Below are 15854 nucleotides of genomic sequence, written 5' to 3' on the forward strand. Positions count from 1 at the left end.
TTATATATTGTTCAATTTCATTTGATTATCAGCTGTTGTCGAACACACGTGGGTGTCAAGACTATTCTCTTCCTCAATAGTGTGCAGCGAATTCTACCAAAGATTGTATTTTATATTGACAAGATAGTCAAGTGACCGCTCTAACAATGGAAATACATGTCCTCAAAGATAGAAGGCAGGCGGGAGGAGGCGAGATCAGGTGGGACCATTCTAGCCAATGAGAGGGCAAATCTAACTGCAATAGATGTTGTAGGAAGAACGCATCGTAGTAGAATTGTATTGTATTGACAGGCACGACTCCGGCCCGTACTCTACACAGACCGGTGCACCATTTTGTCTTAATTGGGCAGTGTTGTATTTTGAGACAGGCTTGAATAGGCTAAGTAGCCAATAGGCAGAGGGTATCATAATTTGTCAGATTTTCTGTAATAATGGTATAATGATGCATTTTATTTTGTAAAGTGGTTTCTTGCATCAAACAACACAACATTTTCAGTCACCTCCTTGAAGGACAAGTGGATAAACATGTCAAGCCCTGCATGTTTTTTTCAAAAGTCTCATGGAATGTAGGCCTACATTGAACACCACACATTGGCTGCTACTGTAGGCTGAATGATAGAACAGGTATTTCCACGTTAAAATGTTATGGGATGCAATTTCTCCTTTGTTTTTTTATGGTAGGACACTCTGGTAGGCCTACATTATGATCAAATAGCCACAGTAGCCTACTTCACCACTGTTAAAACTGTAACTTAAAGCGGGTACAGCCTCAGTATTCACAGTAAACGGGCGCCGGAAGTTGCACAGAATTTTCACAAGTTTGCGCTCAGAAGACCTGAAATTTGCTCAGTGCCGATAAAAAACATTGGTTGTGAGTTCAATCGCTGTACGAGTCATACCAAAGACTGTAAAAATGGGACCTGATGCATCTCTGCTTGGCACTCAGCATTAAGGAGATAGATCGGGGTTAAGGCCCTGTGATAGACTAGTGTCCTGTCCAAGGGGTGTACTCATGCTACAGAAACAGGAGATAGGCTCCTGCCCTATGAGCCATTCCGGCTCGCACAAGCCAAGGCTCGTGCAAGGCTAAATACTATGGGTATTCGGACACGGACAGTGTTTGTTGTTTGCAGTAACTTCTTTGTTGTAATATGAGAAGAGTAAATTGTGTTTACAGTGCCCTCAGAAAGTATTCATACCCCTTGACTTATTCCACATTTTGTTACAGCCTGAATTCAAAATGGATTAAATAAAAAATGTTCTCTCACCTACACAATACCCAAAGTCAAAACATGTTTTTTATATTTTTGGCAAATGTATTGAAAATCAAATACAGAAATATCTCATTTACAGAAGTATTCAGACCCCTGAGTCAATACATGCTAGAATCACCTTTGGCAGCGATTGCAGCTGTAATTCTCTCTAAGAGCTTTGCACACCTGGATTGTACAATATTTGCACATTATTCTTCAAACTTTTTCCAGTTGGTTGTTGATCATTGCTAGACAGCCATTTTCAAGTCTTGACATAGATTTAAGCCGATTTTAAGTCAAAACTGTAACTATGCCACTCAGGAACATTCAATGTTGTCTTGGTAAGCAACTCCAGTGTATATTTGGCCTTCCTCTAGGATTTTGCCTGTGCTTAGCTCGATTCTGTTTATTTGTATCCTAAAAAGACTCCCTAGACCTTGCCGATGACAAGCATACCCATAACATGATGCAGCCACCACCATACTTGAAAATATGAAGAGTGGTACTCAGTGACGTGTTGTGTTGGATTTGCCCCAAACATAAAGCTTTGTATTCTGGACATAAAGTTAATTTCTTTGCCACATTTTACTTTAGTGCCTTATTGCAAGCAGGGTGCATGTTTTGGAATATTTTTTATTCTGTGACAAATGTAAAATGTCTCTTAATGTTTAAACTGCCATTTCTTTGTTTAAACAAAGCTTTATTTCTTTGTTTAAACATTTAAACATTAAAACATTCATAAAATGACATGAATTCAAAATTCAGATGTGGTTTTGCATACGACCGTTAGGGGGCAATGGAGTTCAATCTACCGTAGTCCTGGCTACCTACATATGGGTCGTCACAAGGTGCCACAGCCACAAAGTAAAAAAGGCCGCATATTTCTAAAATGTATCTTCTTAAAATGTGATTTTAATCCTGACCTTAACCACACTGCTAACCTTATGCCTAACCCTAACCTTAAATTATATTTAAAAAATATAATGTATTTGTTCATGAATTTTTATGATAGACTTTGTGGCTGTGGTAACTAGTGGAAACCCCTACCAGATGGCGCTCACGTTACTGCTGTCCCACACTCACTCAGCAACATTTTACATTTACATTTTAGTCATTTAGCAGACGTTCTTATCCAGAGCGACTTACAGTTAGTGCATACATTTTTCATACTGGCCCCCCGTGGGAATCGAACCCACAATCCTGGCGTTGCAAGCACCATGCTCTACCAACTGAGCTACAGGAGGCCTTCAGCAACGATGGTATTTCTCTGTGTGCCTCTCCTCCATGTTCTCAGTTGTCAGTACGTACTTCATGTCACACTTCTTATCAATGTGATGGCTCGTTACAGTGATTTATGACAGCATGTTTATAGATGTCCACCAATCTGTTGTTAACGACACATATGGTGTTTGAGAGCTGGCGCTTTGTACTTGCATTTGCAGAGCAATCATTGTACAATTTCTCCATCAGGGCTGTCACGGTTTTTCGACATGGCATCTTGTAGTCTGGTTCTAGATATGCCATTAGGGTATTGAAGCCGACATACACTACCGTTGACAATGGCTGCATATCAACTGCAATCATTTCTGTAATCAGTGCTGTGATTTTCTCACTCCCTTATCGCACTGCTGCCAGCAATGGGTTGGGTCATCCCTTTCAGCACAGCCTGGTCTCATAGACTAGAGGGAACATAGTAAACATACATCTGGGAGACTGAAATTGGTATGATATTTCACGTTTGGTATGGTTACATAAGACAGATGGTTACTTAAAGCAAAAATGTATAATGCGAGATGCGAACTTCTAGCATCCCAAAGGTGGCGAGATGGAATCTCATCACGGACAACTTTAGCATTTTAGCTAATTAGCAACTTTTTCACCACCTTTTTAGCTACTTTGCCACTACTTAGCATGGTAGCTAACAATTCCCCTAACCCTAACCTTAACCCTTTTAGCTAACCCTAACCTTAACCCTTTAACCTAACTCCTAAACTTAACCTTAACCCCTAGCCTAGCTAATGTTAGCCAGCTAGCTAACGTCAGCCACCTAGCTAGAATTTGTAAAATATCATACATTTTGCAAATTCGTAACATATAGTATGTTTTGCAAATTCGTAACATATAATACTAATTGTAATTCGTAACATACAGTATCATACGAAATGGGTGATGGACATCCACAAATTAATACATACCATACAATATCGAACATATCATACTGGAGTGTATGTACAGAATAATATGAAATGCTCTGAGACCAGGTTGTTCAGCATTACACCTGGACTGCCAACTGTAGCTCAATTCCACCTTGCAAAGTTTGCTTTTCATTACCTTCTCATTTAACTTCTCAAAGTATTGCTATACAGGACTTCACGGCTGTGTCTCACTCTGCCATTTTTCCAACTGTTAACGAAGATGACATGCGTGGCAAATAATTTGAAATATTTGTATCTCCTCCTACTAACATTACAGCATTGTTGCATTAGGTATTTGTAAAAATAATAATAATAACATTCCCATTATGATGATGATTCGGGCCTGTTAGTGGTAGTTTTGTGATAACTGCACTGTGATTTTAATTTTGTAATTAAAAATAATAATTAGGTTAGGGATTTTTTCTAAACTTTAACGATCACAACGTCGTTTAAACGTTCTTACGCCTAGTACAGGCTTCCTTCTTTTCACTCTGTAATTTAGGTTAGTATTGTGGACTAACTACAATGTTGTTGATCCATCCTCAGTTTTCTCCTATCACAGCCATTAAACTCTGTAACTGTTTTAAAGTCACCAATGGCCTCATGGTGAAGTCCCTGAGCGGTTTCCTTCCTCCCCAGCAACTGAGTTAGGAAGGATGCCTGTATCTTTGTAGTGACTGGGTGTATTGATACACTATTCAAAGTGTAATTTATAAATTCAAAGGGATATTCAATGTCTGCTTCTTTCTTTTTTACACATCTACCAATAGTTGCCCTTCTTTAATAATAATATAATAATAATATGCCATTTAGCAGACGCTTTTATCCAAAGCGACTTACAGGCATTGGAAAACCTCTCCGGTCTTTGTGGTTGAATCTGTTTGAAATTCACTGCTCGACTGAGGGACCTTACAGATCGTTATATGTGGGGTACAGAGGTGAGGTAATCATATTCTCATGATATCCATTTAAAGACCAGTGAACCAGACACAGCTCTGGTTTTACTATTCCTGAATTTATTATGCCAAATACCTGTATGGTTATAAAGAAATTACTTACTGTGAAGTTATTTATACATTTCTAAATAAGCATGTATAGAGACTCCATAAAACCACCTGTTCCTTTTCCACACAATATCACAGATGCACTATAGTGGAAAGGTTTGCAGGGCACTGGAGCGTTCTGGACAAGGGAGAGTGTGTGTGTGCTTGTGTAGGAGGGAAAGTGTGTGTGTGTGTTTTGGCCTTGGTGTCTATACAGCTGATCTTCCTGTGGAGTAGCTCAAAGTCAGGCACCAGTGGCAGCCTCTACATCTCTCCCTCTCCTTCTCTCTCCCTCTGTCTCGACTTCCCTGCAGCTCAGATTTCCTCTCCATATGCCAAAACGTTGCACTCTCTATTCTATCGTCTCCCTCCTACTGTGTCTTTCCTCTATTATTGTAGATGGAGACCCAGTGTGTTTCGCTGGCTGTGCAGTGTACTTCTCTACCTGTACTGAGGACCAGACGTTACTAATACAGCAGGCCACGGTGGAGGAGTGAGGGGTCAGAGAGGTCAGGCAGATGCTAACCCAACCCAGCACACAGGCTACACACTTCAATCATTATCCAACAGAAGGCCATGTCCTGGGCTGTTACAGCTGGGTCGCTAACTCCCTTGGTGTAACATTTAGGTTCAAAGCATTATGGGTTGGTTGGTTGATTTACCTGGCTGGCTCTCAGGGCGTGTTGTGATGTGCCGTGTCTCTCCCGGGGTGAGTAGGGACAGGGTGGAGGCACGGAAGCAGCCATTTTATCTCAGCCGGTAGGCAGGGCCTGGGCCTCATCATGGCCTCTCTCTTTGAGGAGCACTTGATCCGGACATCACACACACGGTTCTGATTTCTCCATACAGACAGAGGACTTTTGTGTACCTGATGGTTCTACTTATTTGCTGATCAGACCACTGAGAGGGATTGGATGGTTGGGGTTCAGCTCAGTATTGTAGCTGGGCAGGGGCTGACTGAATGACTGTACCCAATCTATGTCATACTGCCTGGAACAGCATGTGAGAAGAACTGAATGACCTTATCTCAACACTTTCTGCGTTGAAGCAATGATGTATTGAAAATCAATGAGCGTCTCTGATTTGCTGTGTTGTTTCTGCAGGACACAGAGAAGGAGAGCCTTGTCGAGCGAGAGAGAATCAAGTCACAGATCTGGGAGCTACGGAGCCACCAGACACAGCAGGGCAGAAAGCTGCACAGGACAGGTGAGCAACGGCACTGTTCAAAGAACTGAGCTGAGAGGTTGAAAGACCATATGGATGGTTGACTGTTTCTTTCCCTTAGCCAGTCCGTAGGTCCCCCCCCACACACACACACACACAGAGACACACATACACATACAGTTCATTTTCTACCTGTTCTGTTCTATATATGGCATGCTTATATGATCATGTTTGTCTTAGCTTAAGGGTCAAGTTTGGATAGGCACTTATACTTAAACACAACATTGATTCAAATATTGCCTGTACCTCCACACTTATGCACCTAGATGCAATTTCCTCTGGCCTGCTAGTGAAAATAGCCAGCCAATAGAGCCATTCTGCTGTAGAGGGCGGCAGTGGAGCTGAGACTGTCACATTGGTTATCACTGTTTTTAGCTCCTCACTCCATCTTTATTTTCAGGTTAGAGGCACCACAGTCATGGGACTCTGGCTTTGGGTGTGTAGTGATTTCATTAACCACTGTTAGAAAACCTAAATTGAAAACACAGTGAATGCTTTACTATAGGTGTGCTATCTTTAGCCAAGACCTTACGACTTGTACACACACACTCCCCCACACAGAAAGACATGAGAAAAGACTGGTAAAGGGCTATGAGAGAGCAGGATATAGGAGAGAGGTATATCTGAGAGAGCATGTAGTAGAATAGAGAATTTCAATAGTAACCACACTGCTAACCTTATGCCTAACCTAACCTTAAATTATATTAAAAAATATAATTTATTTGTTCATGAATTTTTATGATAGACTTTGGCTGTGGTAACTAGTGGAAACCCTACCAGATGGCGCTCACGTTACTGCTGTCCACACTCACTCAGCAACATTTTACATTTACATTTTAGTCATTTAGCAGACGCTCACATCTCTCACACTTTGAATGCCTCTAAAGTGAGCAAGTGTTTGTTGAACCAATATACGCCGCCTCTACTGCTTTATTTTTACTCTAAGGCTAAAGGTAAGTATTTTTCTGATCAAGGAACCCACCCCAATGTTGACCTGAACCTGGCCAGTCCCTGGCTGGGTCCTTTGACTGTAATTACCTCATGTGGCCTGGTCTACCCTTACCCTACAGCACCCCGCTCATCAGCCAGTGTCTGGTAGTAGTGGGGTTATGAGACGGAACAGGAACATCACCCGTTCAAAGGGGAACCACACCTAGTAGTAATACATCTGCTATTTTAAGCACATACCAGAACAGAACCCTTTCTTGACATGGTCCTCGCCCTGCAATTTGGTCCGGGGTGAAGGCAGGGCCAGCGGCAGGCAGGAGCAGACCTCCACAGAGCAGAGGGATTGTGGGTAGGAGCTGTTTGAAATGGACGCCGATACACAGACACAGGAAGTTAGTGGCTGGGAACGGATAGGGTGGGTTGGGCCGGGGGGTGGGGGGGGCTGTCCTTTTTAACAGAGAGAAGGAGAGCGGTGTCTAGAGGGAGGACTAAACTTGGAAGATTATGGGGGTACTGTGGCACACTGTCTGCCACACACACACACACACACACACACACACTACCTCTCTCTCTTTTCTTACACACACACCCTCAAATATACAGCACAGTCTTGCACACATATATACACTCACACTCCATAGTGTTGGTGAAAAGGAAGCTTGTGCTCAATTCAGAATTGAATTGAATGCCGCATAAATTTCAATTATGGAATTTGAATTGAAGTAGTAAACAGGATACAGAATTGCTATTATAATTTGAATGAAAGAAAATAGAATTCAATGAAATTCAAATACCTCTTTTATTCTATGTTAGGTGTAGTCTATACAAATATACATCTTGTACATAAAACATGTCATTATAGACCTGCATATAAAATATGAATTAACAAAAGATTTTCAGGACTAACTTCAAATGAACGATCAAGGAAAACAACCTGTATATGAATATTCTAAGTTATTATATTTCATTAATCACTTTTAAAAAATCACTTAAAAAAATATATTTATGGGGAAAATAATACATTTCCAAGAATGCGTTAGTTTTACCCTCAAGTTGACCCCAAAGCCTTCAAAAAGAAGCCAAACAAATTAAATGGTTGGTGGAAATATAATTGGCTATTCTAAGCACCAAGGTAAAAATATTATATGAACATTGTTTCCAGAGAAAGGTAATATATTTGGTATCTGGAAGTGAGACCTGTCAGCTTCAATCAAACTCATGTTATTTGACTGAGTGTAATTTCTTTGCATTGCACTGAATTACATTTTATATCCTGTGGGGTGTGGCCAATTCAATTAGAATTTCAACACATGAGTTGAATAGGGGTCAATTCCAAAATTCTGAATTGAGCACAACCCTGGTGAGAAGTCTGTAGTTTAGGAAATGACCCGTTTGTGAGTGGCTCAGTGGAATGTGCTCTGTCCCTCAGATAGTCCCAGGGGAGACTCCTCAACTTTGAACTCGACAATGTTGTTGCTGTTTTGTTTTTGTGTGTTCGTTAAGAAGGGGGGAGGGGAGGGAAGTCTGTATTATGCACTATTGTGGTTATTTAAAACAATCCTCTCATTATCTAAGAGCAGTAGGGGTTTTTCCCAGAAACCCTCACAACAGCACACAATTGACTGGACATGATGTACAAACTGCAACAACATCAATCACTAGTTTGCAACTCTTTGGCAGCTCCTCCCTTCAACTATAGGTCTCTTTTAATTGGACTTGACTGAGGCATACAATGATGTGTCTCTTGTAAGGACACTGTGATTTTCCCCTCTGTGACCTGTCTTTATGCAGCTTGTCTGTGGTCCCTGTACAGCCCCCAGAGTTAAAGATGCTGAGCAGTGTGCATCACGGGGAGAGTGAGAGACTGAGCGAGAGACTGGCTCTAGGAGGGGGAGGATGTGGGCACTGCAGTGTTTGGAGTGTGGTTTCCTGATGAGAGGAGGAGGAATGAAGGAGGTTGGATTCAGACCGGGGGAGGGGGAAGTACTTGTCCTATTTTCTATTTCACCCCCACTTCCTGTTCCCCTACACTTCCTGCTAGTTGGTTCCCACCTAGTGTTCCGGCGCTTGCGCTCTAATCTCTTTTACACACACTCACACACAACAGACACACAGACATCTGGTCCAGGAATTGAGTCAGGCGTGGAGGAAATGCCTACATCCCCTTGTGTCCTCTTTTATCCCCAGTGACGCTCACATGTCTCTCACACTGTACTCTGGGGGTGTTTGGCCTCTGCGGAAACCTTTTAATTTTCACCAGCAGTCTCCAAGTTGTCCAGAAACTGCTCACGTGATCCTACATTCCATCTTGTTTATGTTAGGTCAGAGAAACTGAAAAAAATGCAAGAACAGAATTGTACATAACAGAGTTGTATTTCCATGGTATGTGTTCCTCGGCACTATACTAGATCTACTCATGGGTATGTTCCACTCACTGTATTGTGGTCTTTGTGTTCCGTAGGCTCCAACTCAGGCATGGTTCTGGTTCTGGACCCCCTGGTGAGGGATGAGGTCCCGGGGACTCAGCTGACCCGCCCACAGCCCCGGGACCCTGTGACATCATCAGAGCCGGACGTGGTCCTATCCCACCGCCAGCGCTCTGACTCGACAGCCTCAGACCGCAGCCTGGCCTCCAGGCCCCGTCTGGACTCTGGAGCATCAGAAAAGAGCCTGGGCTCAGCCTTCCGGACCAGGGTGGACTCAGGAGCTTCAGACAGAAGCCAGTGTTCCGCCCACAGAGGCAGACTGGACTCTGGGGCCTCAGAGTCCCGCTTCAGACAGAGACTGGACTCTGGCACGTCAGACTCCAGCATGGGACCGCCAGCCCCCCTGGGCTCTGAGACCTCCGACAGCGCAGGGCTCCTGTCACGGAAACGGCTGGACTCGGGGACGTCTGACCTGAGCGTGGGCGTGTTCTCTGTGGGCCGGAGCCGAGTAGAACAGCCAGTGGTGACCATGAGTAGCTCCTCCTCCAGCATAGAATCCGAGGCTGAAAGCACCAACCACCATCCAGTCCAGCCCCGTCAGGACAGCTCCACTACCAACTGTTATCTGCCTGATGGGGCCGTCCTATTCAGGAAAGCCCCAGACTCCCACAGTGGCCTGCTCAATGGCAGTGCCAAGGAAAGAGGAGACATCCAGGAACAGAAGGTACAGTCTTGTTGAATCTGCCTGGCTAATGCTTGCTGACATGATCTGCTGTATCTCTAGGTAGAACAGTAGAATATTTAGGTTCACACCACTAGAGGGGGATGTTGAGCTATGATGGCGTGTCTCCCTCCCTCTCTCTCCTTCCCTCTCTTTTGAAGCACCAGTTCTCAGCAGCATCTTTGTAACGTCGGCAGCTATAAACATATAATCTTTCTCTGTACGTGTTTAAAATATTTGTTTGACTATGGTTACTTGGCTACACAAATAAACCTAGCACCTCAGAGCTGGCCCAAATCCTTTCTTGTGCTCAGCTGGTTCTGGTTCCCCTCAGATCTCTGTGTCCCTCACCTGCTGTCAGAGGGAGAGCCACTGGGGCTGGCCAGCAACAGCCAAACACACAGGCAGGAGATGGCTTCTGAAGCATTCGGAGTCTCTATTGTTTGCTTAACGGCCTCATCAGAGACTAGTGTCATCATGACGCCACGTTGTTGCCCTTATGGGGAGTGTTTACCCAACGCAGGCTCCAGGCTCTTTTATAGAACCCTGCAATATGGTATGCTTATCTTCCATGTGTTTACATTGCGCTGTGGAGGCTCAGGCACATCGTGGCCCCATGGCCCCTCAGCCCAAAAAAGAACAGCTCCAAACGTGCCTCCCTCGTGCCAAACACTGTTACATAATGTTCACGTGGATGTCTCCATGACCAGCCTGATCCTCCCTGCCATCCCATGGATCTGCACCACTGTTACATAATGTTGACGTGGATGTCACCATGACCAGCCTGATCCTCCCTGCCATCCCATGGATCTGCACCACTGTTACATAATGTTGACGTGGATGTCACCATGACCAGCCTGATCCTCCCTGCCATCCCATGGATCTGCACCACTGTTACATAATGTTGACGTGGATGTCTCCATGACCAGCCTGATCCTCCCTGCCATCCCATGGATCTGCACCACTGTTACATAATGTTGACGTGGATGTCACCATGACCAGCCTGATCCTCCCTGCCATCCCATGGATCTGCACCACTGTTACATAATGTTGACGTGGATGTCACCATGACCAGCCTGATCCTCCCTGCCATCCCATGGATCTGCACCACTGTTACATAATGTTGACGTGGATGTCACCATGACCAGCCTGATCCTCCCTGCCATCCCATGGATCTGCACCACTGTTACATAATGTTGACGTGGATGTCACCATGACCAGCCTGATCCTCCCTGCCATCCCATGGATCTGCACCACTGTTACATAATGTTGACGTGGATGTCTCCATGACCAGCCTGATCCTCCCTGCCATCCCATGGATCTGCACCACTGTTACATAATGTTGACGTGGATGTCTCCATGACCAGCCTGATCCTCCCTGCCATCCCATGGATCTGCACCACTGTTACATAATGTTGACGTGGATGTCACCATGACCAGCCTGATCCTCCCTGCCATCCCATGGATCTGCACCACTGTTACATAATGTTGACGTGGATGTCTCCATGACCAGCCTGATCCTCCCTGCCATCCCATGGATCTGCACTATTGCCCTGTGTTTCTTATTGCTGTGTTCTAATTTAAGCTTCTCTCACTTTTACTCTTTTCTCTCTCTCTCTCTCTTGCTCCCCCCCCCCCCTTTCAGGTCAGATATACTTTACTCACTCCTCTCAGCAAATCAAAGGATGCAGGTAAGCATGTTTGCAGATACAAACCTTATCTATGTGTGTATGTATATGTAATCGCCTGACATTAAGTGGGAGCCAGGGCGGATTTGTGGCTCTACTGTGAAACTCCACCAGCAGTGTTGATAACATCACACCAGAGGATCAATGAACTGAGGCCCTTAGTGCTGCTGAGTTATAGCTGTTCCTTTAATATCAAGACGTCTTGCTCCCTGACTCCTATCAGTTTAATGGCTTCCATCCAGAAGAGCTTTGCAGGGCCAGCATGACCGTATAGGGCCAGTCATACAGGGGAAGGGGTGAGGGCGCACCGCTAGAGGATTGGATGGTGAGATAGAAGAATGCCCTTCTTTATAATCTCCTCTCTGTGGCCCCAGACTCCTAAAAGCTTTTGATTCTCAAGAACACTAAATTGAGATTATTACGAGGGAGGGAAATGCTTCTCTAAATGATTGTGGAGCCTTTCCCTATATGTGGTGAAAGCAGACCATCACTCTACTGTACAGAAAGGAGCATGAATCCGGAAACACTCAGGCAACCTAGAAACGGAGCAAATCTGTCAGCTAATGGCCTAAGATGACGCACTGAAGAAGAGGGAGAATTAGGGAGGGCGAGGGGGATTGAAGAAAAGGAGGGGGGGGAGAGAGGGGGAGAGCGAGAGAAGGGAAATCAAGTCAAGGTATTTGCAGAGAGCTTTAGCATGAGACGGGCAGTAAGAGTGCTGCTTTGAGTTTGGGGACTTTTAGTCATATTGTCCTGCTGAAGACTTTGAAATGTTTCCAGTCTTTGTATGTCAGCTGTACCGGGGGGCTGGGTAATTAACTACTGAGTTTGTATTACTTGACTGTGTCTGTTCCTCTGTTCTTTGCTACTGTGTGTAAATCATTTCCACTCATGCTTTCTGTCTGTTTTGCAGTTCCTGAGAAGAAAGAGCCGGTTGTCTTGGCACCGTTCGGCCGGGCTAACTCTGTGCGGGACCGTATGCGTAAGTTCACAGAGCCCAGTCCCAGTGTCCCGGTCCTGAAGAGGGGCTCTCAGTCTCTGAGGAACACGACAGCCCCCAGTGCCCGGGTCCTAGGCAGAGCCACCCAGCTGAGTGAGGGGCCAGCAGCAGGGCCAGCCAAGCAGACAGCAGGGACCACAGCAGTATCCATCACCACCCCTACAGACAGGCCCGGGAGACCCCACTTAGGCTCTACATCTTACTCTTCATCCTCCTCCTCCTCAAATAACCATGTCCAATGCCAGGGCACAGTTCATCCAGGGGGCGTGGCCACCAAATCTCTGCAAAGCGCTGCTCAATCTCTGAACGCTGTAGGCGGGGCAAATCAGACGGCTGAAAAGCTGCGGCTAGCCTCGGACGGCTCAAAGGAAGACAAGACCCCAGGGAGAGCAGCTGCACAGCGGGACAGCAAGGGAGCGGCAGACCCCGACATGAAGACCTTCCTAACTATCGAGATCAAAGATGGGCGCACCACCACCACCTCCTCTTCATCCTCTAGAGGCAACCTGGCCCCCATGGCCCCACGCATCACCACCAACGCCATAGGACAGAGAGCAGGTAGGAGCACTACCTAACTCTAAACCTAACACTCCTCCCTCCCAAGCATCACTCACTACTGTCTGAGCAGACTAGGGACATGATGTGCTGGTTTGTTTACTGTGGCCTTTGAATTCCCACCTGAATCTTAGAATAGATCAACAAACATTACCAGTGGAACATACAGGGACATTTTCCATCCCTCCAGCCCAGTGTACTGCAGCAGATCAGATGCACTGTGCCTGTGTGTGGACTGGAGGCAGGCAGTGTAGATATGGATCCTGCTCTTTCCCAGCTCCACCTCTGCATGCTAATATCAGCCTTCAGATACCACTGGAATCCCTGTTGCCGTGGGAGACCAGAGACGCCACAGGGGCAGGGGGCAGTCAGCAGGGCTGAACCCCAGGCTGAGGACAGGCCAGGGTCAGGGAGTGTGTGTGTGTGGGAGCAGGGGTCTGCTGTGGATATGGAGCAGCATAGTCTCTGTGATGGGCAGGCACACTGTGTGGAGGGGGGTGGGAGGGTGGTATGAGAATAGGTACACACAACAATGGGCAGTTATTGAGTGTAGCTAGCTACTATATGGTCTGACATTACAATACGCTATGGTCTCTCTGTGGCATCCTGCAGAGTTGGCGATGTCCACAACAGACTATGGTCTGTGTACCACTGTAAATGCCATACTAACACTCACTGTACCGTTGTACCCAGGCAAACGTTGTCAACGCAAAAGTAGAAAAATTGGCATTATCACTACATTTCCAGGACACCTACTTGTCTGTGTCTGTCAATACAGTATGTGTTTCTGTATGTGTATGTTAGTGTCTTGGTGCATCTCAGAAGCAGCCTGCTGTGGAGATCTGTCCAAACAGCCAGTCCTGTTCTCAAACACTTTCCAGCCACCAGGACCTCTAACCCAAACAGTTTACTTAAGACCCTGCCTGGAGCAGGACTATTACAGCACCCAGTCAGCCTCTGATTACCCCTCCCCTCCTCCCAGACCCTCCGACAGCTCCACTGGGCTTCTTCAAGAGGCCGGCATTGTTGCTTTTAAGCCTCATTTGCTCTAATGGCTTTGGGGTCTTTTTTTGGAAGCTCCCTGACTGACTGAAGACAGGCTTGGATAATGTCTAGTTCTCCCAGCAGCTCCTATCAACAGTCCTGGCTGAGTGTGCAGTACAGAAAACTGGAACGGATCAAACAGGCACTTCTGTTTTATAGCTGCGGTTAAACTGACAGAGATGCTGTCTTATGATGGCCTCCAGCTTACTGTGTGGGGGTGTTAGTGCACTGGTCACATGAAAATGTGTGTATACATACAGAGAGGGATGGAACATTAGTGTTTATATTAGCGGCGGCTTTGTCCATAGTGTTACTCACTCGTTAGATATGAGACCTCCCATCACCATGGCAGCTCATGTCAGTGAGTGATGGCCCCCTCAGCACACTCAGGGACATGGGCACATCATCATGTCCAATATACAAAAAGATATAGGCTTAGGGGCCTTAAGTCCATTTAACATTTTAATATTTATGGATACACACTGGTGGTGTGCTGTGACATTGTTTTTAAATGACAGCTTTTGACATTTCAGCTCCATGTAAGTCTCTTCCTGTATGTCTCCCTCTCTCTCCCTGGCAGAGTTGACCCTGGGCCTGAGAGCAACCCCCTTCAAGATGTCCTCCTCCAGCCTTACCACCGGATCCTCCTTCAAGGTAACTGTAACAATCCACTCCTCCTGACCTGGCAGATAGACTGGGTGTAATGACCATAACATAACCTGTCAAACCTGAGTTCTGCATGTCATGCCTATAACAGCTATCAATGTTGGACTGTAAGTTGAACAGTCATGGTTTACCTCTTGCCTTGAAGTTTCAATTGCAACTTAATTTGATTGAATTAAAAACCACAACCCAAAGGACCCTAAAGGCAAGTGCCTCAGATGCCGATAGAGAGATTTTTTAAAGTGTACAATGTTTATAGGGAGAGAGGGGTCACATCTGTCCTTGTATGATAAACATACAGTGAGGGATGTGCACTGGGAACTCTTCACATTCTCTTTCTGTCCCATCCCTCCTGAGATGCATCTCTAGCCACTCAACTAGACAAGGACACAGATTCTTCATATTTTCTCGTACCCTAGAAAACCCCTGAGCCCTTCTACCATTAACCGGGGTTCAGGCACTTTGATTGGTAGAGAGTCATCAGGTTCATTGATGATTGGTGCTGATGTCTCCAGTCAGGTGGGTTAGGGTTAGTTGAGGTGGTGAGCAGAGGGAAGAGACCACCCATCCCCTCCCACCCCAGGCCCTGCAGTGCCCTGACCTCTCAGAGGGTGAGAGTCAGTGTCCTCAGGGTGCCTACTCTCCCCTCCTTCCATTAAGGAAAAAGCTCTGTGGTGATTGAGTGAATGGAGGGTATGGGAGAAGTGTAGTCTAGTTTACTCACTCATTAATGGTTCTGTATTCCACCCCCCATGGAGGGTGGAGCAGTAATCTGGTTAGGGGATCAGGGCCGGGCTGGGAGGACGCTGGCTGGGCCTGGGAGTGGGGAGGGGGGACTGTCTCCATCAGTTAACCCTGCAGTCACACACATCCAGACAAATACACACACAGATGGGTGGCTCTTACACACAGACAGACTGAGCCAGTCGGACCGAGAAAGAGGCAAGAAGGCATTCATTCATTCTGCAGAAGATGAGGTGTATGCTTGACTGAGCTAAGCGTTATCAGGAGTCAGGACAAATAGGTAACTACAGTGGAGAGTGATTAGAGTTTAGAGTTTAATATGTCTGTGTGTATGTGATATATTACGATTA

At 45.7% G+C, this 15854-nt stretch overlaps 1 protein-coding gene across 4 annotated transcripts in view; it reads left to right on the plus strand.

Annotated features, from left to right (window-relative positions):
- Positions 1-15854, plus strand: part of LOC311144967 (smoothelin-like) — an 81958-nt gene that overhangs the window by 48019 nt on the left and 18085 nt on the right. For all 4 annotated transcript variants that reach the window (XM_084181162.1, XM_084181164.1, XM_084181163.1 and 1 more), the window contains exons 6-10: positions 5595-5697; positions 9125-9813; positions 11456-11501; positions 12412-13056; positions 14678-14751. In XM_084181162.1, the coding sequence (XP_084037288.1) occupies positions 5595-5697; positions 9125-9813; positions 11456-11501; positions 12412-13056; positions 14678-14751 (1557 nt within the window). The remainder of the gene's footprint in view (positions 1-5594; positions 5698-9124; positions 9814-11455; positions 11502-12411; positions 13057-14677; positions 14752-15854) is intronic.

Source organism: Coregonus lavaretus (genome assembly GCF_964263955.1).
Source record: "Coregonus lavaretus genome assembly, chromosome: 17".
Classification (NCBI taxonomy): domain Eukaryota; kingdom Metazoa; phylum Chordata; class Actinopteri; order Salmoniformes; family Salmonidae; genus Coregonus; species Coregonus lavaretus.